Source organism: Cydia amplana, chromosome 5, assembly GCF_948474715.1.
Source record: "Cydia amplana chromosome 5, ilCydAmpl1.1, whole genome shotgun sequence".
Taxonomy (NCBI): Eukaryota; Metazoa; Arthropoda; class Insecta; order Lepidoptera; family Tortricidae; genus Cydia; species Cydia amplana.
In genome coordinates, this window is record NC_086073.1 from 15,399,507 (window position 1) to 15,409,824 (window position 10,318).

At 36.5% G+C, this 10,318-nt stretch overlaps 1 protein-coding gene across 2 annotated transcripts; it reads left to right on the forward strand.

Moving 5' to 3' along the window:
• The first annotated feature begins 4,352 nt into the window (after window positions 1–4,352).
• LOC134648319 (integrin beta pat-3-like) lies at window positions 4,353–9,483 on the forward strand. Of its 2 annotated transcripts, XM_063502818.1 has the most exons (9): window positions 4,353–4,496; window positions 4,639–5,039; window positions 5,137–5,635; window positions 6,109–6,455; window positions 6,650–6,790; window positions 7,238–7,418; window positions 8,245–8,620; window positions 9,056–9,248; window positions 9,448–9,483. In XM_063502818.1, the coding sequence occupies exons 1-9, from the start codon at window positions 4,356–4,358 to the stop codon at window positions 9,464–9,466; spliced, it is 2,298 nt and encodes a 765-aa protein (XP_063358888.1). In that variant the 5' UTR covers window positions 4,353–4,355; the 3' UTR covers window positions 9,467–9,483. The 2 variants fall into 2 exon arrangements, with proteins under 2 accessions (XP_063358888.1, XP_063358887.1); XM_063502817.1 differs by lacking the exon at window positions 9,448–9,483 and having other exon boundaries at window positions 9,056–9,429.
• Window positions 9,484–10,318: the final 835 nt, after the last annotated feature.

Consider the following 10,318-nt stretch of genomic DNA (forward strand, 5'->3'; position numbering starts at 1 on the left):
AAGTGGGCATAATGGTTGGTTGGTGACAAATATAACCATTTTTGACTGGCCAGTGTCTACCTACCATAATTGCCGCTACGCATAATTTGCAAACTGTATATCCTTTACATATATACAACCTCTAAACCTCACGGTGACCCTGTAACCCTAAATTTTAAATGTTAGCACAAAACCACTTACATTACAATTGTCAAATGTAATTTCATAGGGCAGTTCTGATTCCTTAGCAACGATCTTCCGTTTCTTGGTAAGAGTATTTTTGTTTTGTCTAGAAAAGGACAAATATTTCACATTGACTAATAAGGCATAGTAGCTGGTTATAACTCCTAACTAGACGAATCATCTAAATAAAATTATGATAACTACACAACAAATAAACAAATTAAAGAATATCACGTAAACCTAAAGGTACTTAGTTATAATATATTGGAAAAAGTAATAAAATATTCTGAAACTACATTATAATGATAAATTAATACTTACATTTCGCCATGCACCTTACGTTTTCGATCATTTAATATAATGTTCTGCTCTGGCTTCTGTAGACTACAAAACCCATTTGGGCTATCACGTTTTGTTTTGTTGTTATCCGTACAGTTAGGTATTTTATGTGTACTATCAAAAAAATAAAACGTATGTTTACATCGTGGGAGTTAAATAAGTTATAAAAAAAATGACGATCATGATTTACTGCTTACTTACATTTTTTGTGTTTTCAACGAGATAGTGTGATCGTCCAAGTCTAAATAAATCGGCGATGACTCGACGTTATTCGATGTTGATGCAGCAAGTGTACTAAAACGTGTAATATTTTTACTAACATATTCATATAATTAAGCTGGTAAGTTAAACATGGCATGATATGTAAATACGAGTAAGTAGACTTCGTCATTTTCTGTTATTGATAATAAAAAGGTTAACCAGCATAGAGTACCAATTGGAGGAGCCACAGTGACAACAAAGCAGCTACAAAATAGAGCGTCATTATCAATTCCTTGACAAGTAGACTGCTTAATTGACATTATTTTCATCCACATATTTACCTCGTGTTTCACAATAGGTAATGGTTTATTGTAATGTATAAACAATGCAAAAAGAATTATGGGCCCCGGAGAAAAAGTGCCTTAAAACCTTAAGTTAGAATGAATAATGAATGAACATTTATTTATTTCGTGTAAACACATGGACACATTTTTATTAGTAGAGCTTACAAGCTAGGGGGTTAGTAGGTACAAAATATTACGGATTTGCTTGGGTACTAGGTGTAGCGGGTATTACTAAATTGTGTGTGTGTGTATGTATTCGATTTTATGGCTATTTTGTACGACAGACGAGTGTTACACCTAATGTTTCTTGGAGAAATGTTATCATTAATAAAAAATACTTTGAATGCAGTTTTCTTTCTTTTTAAAACATAAAATAAGGTTTCCTTTTTAGGGTTCCGTAGCCAAATGGCAAAAAACGGAACCCTTATAGATTCGTCATGTCTGTCTGTCTGTCTGTCCGTCTGTCCGTCTGTCCGTCTGTCCGTCTGTCCGTCTGTCTGTCCGTCCGTATGTCACAGCCACTTTTCTCCGAAACTATAAGAACTATACTGTTGAAACTTGGTAAGTAGATGTATTCTGTGAACCGCATTAAGATTTTCACACAAAAATAGAAAAAAAAACAATACATTTTTGGGGTTCCCCATACTTCGAACTGAAACTCAAAAATTTTTTTTTCATCAAACCCATACGTGTGGGGTATCTATGGATAGGTCTTCAAAAATGATATTGAGGTTTCTAATATCATTTTTTTCTAAACTGAATAGTTTGCGCGAGAGACACTTCCAAAGTGGTAAAATGTGTGTCCCCCCCCCCTGTAACTTCTAAGAGAATGATAAAACTAAAAAAAATATATAATGTACATTACCATGTAAACTTCCACCGAAAATTGGTTTGAACGAGATCTAGTAAGTAGTTTTTTTTTATACGTCTTAAATCGCCTAAATACGGAACCCTTCATGGGCGAGTCCGACTCGCACTTGGCCGCTTTTTTTTAAGTAAAATGAGCTAACTCAAGATTTTAAGGCAATTTCCTCCGGGGCCTATAAATTTTACCCACACTGTATAGTTAATGGTTTAGCTTTCTTCGACAAAAAGTAGGTAAGTATAAACCTAAGTATACATATGTTATTTATTATATTTAATTATATTACTTTGCTACTTTGGAACTCGGTGCTAAATAAAGTTAAGAACCCTAAAAGATTATAAGTGTATGTATTATTATATTTACTTACGTTTCTTTTTTCTTTGCTTTAATAATGTTCATCATCTTAACATGCTGCCGCAATCTTTTCAAATTTGATTTCTTGTTTTTCTTAAACTTGTTTTTGTTCCCCATTTTCACGAAAACTAAGTTCTAACTAATTGGACCTGATACTAAATATGAATAAAAAGTTAAGTAGGTAGCTATGCTAAATTAAACCAAATTTGTAACTACCACCTAAAGTTATTATTTTCCTAAGCATTTCTGTTCGTCGAGGCGTACTGTCGAAATTAGATATTATATCGGAGCCGCCAAGGGGCTTACAAATATTAAAACACACCTCTATTGTCAAGGCACCTCTCGGTCGGTCGCTTCGATATGTCTAATGGTGGCTGTTCGCCTCGAAGAACACAAAAACATAAGTACCTATTAAATTAAAGACTCCTAACCCACCGTTACCACATCCACATGTCATATGAACAACAAAAATAGAGACGTCTGAAATTGTTAAAAATGTAATAAAATATTTAAAAAAAAATACCAACAACATGGAATCATTTTTTTCTCTAGGTTTTAGTTCTTTAGAACTTATCCTTTAGACTCATAGATCGTTATAGATTGTACCTATAAATAGTTTTCTTTAGCATCCTGTATAATTATTATGCTTTCGGCGAGCTAGCACTTTTAGACGCTTGGTTTTTGGTTAGTTTGAAACGCGCCCTAGATTAAACTATTTACTAAACCAAGTGGCTAGGATTTTGCTGACCGAAATTATCCTGGGTGTATGTTTGTTTACGTATGGTACGCGACGTACGAGCAAGTTGTTTAGGACAGATAATATGGGACAGTCAGCCGCTGTTTGAAAATATTTTGACGTAACCATTGCAACGAGTTACAAACAATCACTGACAAGACAGAATGGAAGGATTTGTTCCGCTTACCATACAGGTAAGGTTGTTTAATGGCTAGGTGCAATATTTCAAAGGGATGATCTGAAGGGAAGGGATGGTCTGTTCTGAAAGAGAAGATTCGTGGAATGTATTGAACCCCATACATTCCACGACTCTTCTCTTTCCGCATAAACTCTAGCTAAGGCATAAAGCATAAAATATTTTTATTATACATATACACATACATAAATAAATAAAGGCAAATTAAGGCAGTGACAGGTAATGGGAATAGTGAGTAGATAAAACTAGGGATGCAGTTGTGCTGGCATTTGGGGTATAACATCTACGAGGCTGAACTCACTGTCACTAATAGTTTATATGTATACCTATCACGAATGTTTGTTAATTAATTATGAATGTTTTCTATGCATAAAACTTAGCCTATTTAGAGGCTAGATCGATCTTTATAATATTACAACCGAATATTTATTATTTATTTATTTAAAAGTATGTGAAGCTCGTAGCTGAACGGGAAAAAACGATATTATTAGTTTCCTCATACCAATAATAACATGTAGTTGAGGGCAAACAAGCTGTATTGTCCTGTTAATAATTTATTTTATATCTAACGCAGTAGGGACCACCCTAACTCCAACTCCAACGTACGTAAAAATACGAACCTAACGTACTTAATACTACGTACGTAGGTAATAGTGTCGATGTGACCTAGCAACTCTGTTGCCACCGGTTTGCATAAATTGAGACAAAACAGCACCCACCTGATTTCATTAATAATAATATACAGTATAGTATACCTAACTTAAGTTTGAAGAGAAATAAAGGAAATATACAGTATAGGTAATATAAATTTTGCATGTAATAAACATCCTCGTAATTCATAAAAAATATTAAACTTCCTCTTAAAGCAGCGGTCGGTAACCTTTTAGCAGCCAAGGACCACATAGTAGCTAAAGTAGGTGACGCGGGCCGCACTTTGTTAATTTTTATGACTTTGTCAGACATTGTCGTTTGTCAATATTACATACAAAATAGCCAGGGAGGCTCGCGGGCCGCAAGTGACAGGTTCACGGGCCGCATGCGGCCCGCGGGCTGCGGGTTGCCGACCGCTGTCTTAAAGGAACCATAATTATACAATGTACGGAGGCACAAAACTAATACAGTTAGTCGCGAAATCACAATTCCGCGTAACGGAGAAGCATGAACAAGGAAGTGTTATTTGTTTTTTTTTGCTGCCGGTTACAGCTGGTATTTAACGATGAAGTGCAAAATTGCAAGCAGAAAAATAATTGTCATGAGTGCATTACAGACTCGACGATATGTGCTTGGTGTTCTGCTGATGTAAGTGTTACACTCTCTATTTTATGCTCTCTTGTGAGGCGATTTGACTTGAAAGAGTGACAGGTGTGATATAGCTTCGATAGGTATTCATTTCCCTTACACTAACCTTAGATAAATTATATAACGATGATTTAATTTGCAGAACTTGAAGCTTAGCGATAGATGTCAGCCGGTCGATTCAGAAGAAGCTAGAGCATGCCCCGCAGAATATTCCCACAGCCCAAAGAGCAAACTTGTAGTAGACGATAATGATAACCTCAACTTCTCCTCGGCTAACCAACACTCCATACAAATAAAACCGCAAAAAATCAAAATGAAACTAAGAGTGGGAGAGCAAAAGAAATTCCATTTCTATTATAAAGCTGTTGAAAATTTCCCCGTTGATTTATATTTTTTGCTCGACGCTTCGAACACTATGAAGAGAGTAAGAAATGACATTGCCAAAAAAAGTAAAGAAATATACGAAGCAATGTATAATTTAACAACCGATATTCAATTGGGATACGGAACCTTTATAGATAAACATGTTTTTCCCTTCCAAAAGTAAGTTCTTGATTACCTACTATATATTTTGCTTTAGATGTTAAAATTATTGAATGTTGTCTTAATTTTACAACAATTTAATGAATTTTTATTTCAGTAATATGACAAGAAAATGCTACTCATTTAAGCACAATTTGAATCTGACATCCCAATTAGAGGAATTTCAAACCGCCTTAAATGATACTATTTTTGAAAAAAACTACGACTACCCAGAAAGCGGATTGGATGGCTTAGCACAAGTCATGGCTTGCCAGGATAGGATTCAATTCAGGAAACAATCTAGAAAAGTAATTATATTAATAACCGACAGCCATTCCCACCACGCTGGAGACGGGCATATGGCTGGAATTATAAAACCATACGACGGTGAATGTTACTTGGATCAAGAGGGATATTATACGAAAGAGAAAGAAATGGATTACCCTTCAATAGGCATGATAAATAAGCTGGCGGACGAGGATCAGTTTACTATCATCTTTGTGGTGACTATGGAGTATCGCAAACCGTATCAAGTCCTAGCTGACGCGATACCTGGAGCCCTCGTGTCGACGTATGATAAACGTACAATTTCTGAAATGTTGAATAAGTTTTACAAGGTTAGTTTAATATGTCTTTGCGATAGCTAGCTAGATATTACTTAAAAGATATTGGTAATACCTAAACACTGGTTTTCACAAAGCTCAAACGCTTTTATGTTTTGTGTAGTTGAAATGTTTTTAGTTTGACGTTCTTACTGATGTGCCTAAGGAAACTTTCCAAAACTGCGAAAAAACTAACGTAGGAAAAATTCGGAAAATTTCTTACATTTTTGTATGAGAATTGAAACTTTCCAATTTTAAATTTAAATTTCCCATATTTCCTAGTGAAAGTTTCATGAAATTTCCGAATTTATAGAATTTTATGGAAACTTTCCGCACCTTGCACATCTGTAGATGTTCTCCTTGAATTTTGGTTATTTATTACTGTATTTAAACAGAAACCCTCCTTTTGATAAGTCGTTATTATAAATAAATAGTATAATTCTAGATGCAAATTACTTAAATTAATTTGGCAAATGCTTCTATTGCAGCACATTAGTAATAATATACTTCTAGATGTAAACATGTTGGCTGAGGACAAAGATAAATTCGAAATTACGTTTGATCCGGATTGTAGCAAAACGGAAAATTGCAAAGTTATATTGGGAGAAGAATTACGCATAGATGGACAAATCAAATTAAAAGAATATTATGGGAAAGATAATATCACCATACCTATTGTACAGAAGGGCTTAAAAGAGGCTCTGACTTTAGAGATCCAAATACTTTCCAGATGCGATTGTGAGTTTGCGAATCATTCAACCTATCAAATTCAATCAAGTTTTTGTAATTCAGCTGGCGATTTACAGTGTGGCATATGCAGTTGTAATGAAAATAGGTGAGTATATTACCTAAGTGCTAAATTGTATTGAATTATAGGTTGTTCATGCATCAGCAATTTGGGTTTTTACTATGAGTTTAAACGGAGGTGACAACTCTTATTAAGTATTTAGTTTTTTACCAATCACTTTGCATTGGCACAGAGCACTTAACTATAAAAACATCAAAATAGCAGTGTGATTTAATTTTTAGAAGCGGTCCAACATGTGCGTGTATAGAGAATAATTCTACGAGTGCACTATCGGAGAACTCGACCCACTGCTTTAACGAAGATGGCGTCGAGTGCAGCAAAAATGGCAACTGCATTTGTGGGGGCTGCATGTGTAGGCCAGGGTGATACTTTTATTCATACTAATTTTTCGTCATCATTTTATGCTGAACAATTCTTTACTGATCAGTAACCGCATGATTTTGTGAGAACGTTGTTAAGTTAAAGCTCGCAAAAATATACGAGTCATAGAAACATTCTTATCTAGTAGGTAGAGTCACATAACATAATAAAGGAGGCCAATTCGAACCTAAATTTTGATACCAAAATGATGTCGATTCGCCCATGCATCTTACTTGTGCCAATATATGTACGAACAAGCACGAGCGAAATGCACACGCGAATGATAACAAATGTTCGAATTGGCCTCAAGGTCTACAAAAATAATACATTGTACAAGAAATTATTCCAGGTGACGAAGGGTTTCAAGAGAATTTTCGTAAACAGCCGATGAGCTTGATGAAGCTTAAACACATTAAATAACGCAAACACGGTCTTTACACATTTTACAGATTCGCGGGGCAGTACTGCGAAGTGCGAACCGACAATTGCCAGAGAGACGACACCGGGGCGCTCTGTTCTGGCCACGGGAGGTGCTGGAACGGCACGTGCGAGTGTATCAAGGGCTCGTGGGAGGGGGACAAATGTGAATGCTCTATGTCAAAAGAGCTGTGCATGGACGATCATGGAAATGTGGGTATAGAAATGGAAGTTTGTACCCTAAAAACGGAGACGTAGAAAGGAGCGCAATTTAGCAATGTCAAACGCCAGCTTTTATCTACAAGACGTGCTGTACGGTATCTTGTAATACCCGTACCGGTTTTCACAGAGAGCTGTCGTTATAAGTGTTATGACCAGGGGTCGGACAAAAAGTGCGGATGACGTCAAACCACTTATAGGATGATTTCAAATAGTATTTTTGATTTTCATAAACAATTATCACTTATCATTTATCAACCTCTTTATTAAACGATATCGCCACTTGAAATGAGTAAGTACGTTTTTGACTGACACATTGTCAATCGAACAATAAATTGACTTTTTTTTTGACGTTATTGTTTAGCTATTGTATCTTCACGATTATATTTAGCTAAAATTTATATTTACTAATGTATAAGAAAACGCTCTAAAATGTCATCTTTACTCGAATATTGTGGCAAGTTTCGTGAAATTTATTTTATTCACTACATCACCCTACCACCTGTATTATTAATTCCATGGATTTATTTACGATTATTTTGTTACTTCATTAATACTACTTTGTTACTACATGTCACACGGAAGTTTAAATACAAACTCAAACATCATCCTGTGTGCAAGATTACGTCATTTTTACGTCATCCGCACTTTTTGTCCGACCCCTGGTTATGACCTTATAACTAATCCTACGATAAATTGCTCCACTTTGTACCGTTACTTGCGTTAACTTGACAAGGACAAGGGAAACAGGCGAAAAAACGCTTTATAATATGCAGTGGCAGAGTTAGGTATCATTACATACATTGTTAATATGTTTCAGGTATGTAACAACCGTGGTGAATGTAAATGCGAGAAATGCAAATGCGACCCATTACCTAAATGGGACGTCCGCGACTACAAAGATAAACATTGTGGACTATGGTGCGACGATTGTCACACACGACAGTGCCTCGCCCTCTTCGACTGTGTGGCATGCTATATCCAGAAAAACAGCTCGGAAAACTGTCGGGCAGAATGTGGCGATAACCTGGCTATAGTCACAGATGTAGACCAGAAAATTGATAATGAAAATGTTTGCGTGAATGCTAGAGTATCGTTTGGGTGTTACGCAAATTTTTCGTACTTTTACAACGACGATGAGCAAGGAATTGTCTTGTATCGACTGTCAGAGCCGAATTGTAACGAGGAATATTATAGTACGTATTAATATATCTATAATATAATATATCATTTTACGTTTTAAGAGCAATGTGGCAATCTAACTTTACGGTCAAGGACCCTTTAATTCTCGTTTCACTAGAATGTCTTCTATTTTATATTACAAGTTAAATCAAGGCTCCTACTTAATTTGGTTCTTAATATTTGTATTTTCTATACTTAATAGTTAAATAAATCAATAACATTAGTGAAGTCAATGCTAAATTATAGAACAGCCTGAAATTAAGGCTCAATTATCCTTAACTTTTGCTAACATTAAGATAAAATCAAATGGAGCAAAAGAAACACATTTGTATGGAATCCTCATACTGTTCCTCTTGTCCCGAACAAAATAAACTATGTTTCTCTCACTCCTACCTCCAACTGACCTTACCACTTAGTTTCTATGAGTGTATCATCAACTTCTGTTTCAGAATACGGCGCGATATCCCTCTTGAGTGCGCTAGTGGTGGGCCTCATCATCATATGGGGGCTGAAACTGCTGACGGACGCGCACGACCGCGCCGAGTACGAGCGCTTCCTGCGCACTGATGATGATGGCGAGGCCGTCGAGAACCTCGTCTACAAGCAGCCTACCAACGTGTTCCGGAACCCTAACTTTAAGAGGTCCTTTACTTTCCGTTGATATCCCTCTTGAGCACGCTAGTGGTGGGCCTCATCATCATATGGGGGCTGAAGCTGCTGACGGACGCGCACGACCGCGCCGAGTACGAGCGCTTCCTGCGCACTGATGATGATGGCGAGGCCGTCGAGAACCTCGTCTACAAGCAGCCCACCAACGTGTTCCGGACCCTAACTTTAAGAGGTCCTTTACTTTCCGGTGATTTTGTTATAAGTAACGGTATTCAATATTGATACGAACAAAATGCCAAAATGTACATTGTACACACTATACGCAAAGGCAATAAGGTCGTGTACGAGTACAATGTACATATTTTTGGCACCTTGTGTCGATATTTAATACCTTGCCTATTTATAAATGTAATTTATTGTTTTGCCTTTCGGTATATTTTTGTTACTCGTAGTTAAATATATTAGAAAATATACAGGGTGGGAACGAATAACCCGACAGATTATAAGCACTCATTGCTGAAGTCATAAGGAGTGACAAATGTTATATGTAATATGACTATTGGTCATTTTTAGGGTTCCGTACCCAAAGGGTAAAAACGGGACCCTATTACTAAGACTCCGCTGTCCATCCGTCCGTCCGTCCGTCTGTCACCAGGCTGTATCTCACGAACCGTGATGGCAAGACAGTTGAAATTTTCACAGATGATGTATTTCTGTTGCCGCTATAACAACAAATACTAAAAACAGAATAAAATAAAGATTTAAGTGGGGCTCCCATACAACAAACGTGATTTTTGACCGAAGTTAAGCAACGTCGGGCGGGGTCAGTACTTGGATGGGTGACCGTTTTTTTGCTTGTTTTGCTCTATTTTTTGTTGATGGTGCGGAACCCTCCGTGCGCGAGTCCGACTCGCACTTGGCCGGTTTTTTTTTTGTTTTCTGCATATGACAAGTTATTTCTTTTTACACCTTTATTTTTACACATACATTTTACGTGTTTCTTTTAAAATTTTAATGTCTGTCAGTAGGAATGTCTAAACCAATCTAAATGCGGTAGGTAAGGATTTATTACGATCTGTCGGGTTAGTCGTGTCACACACCCT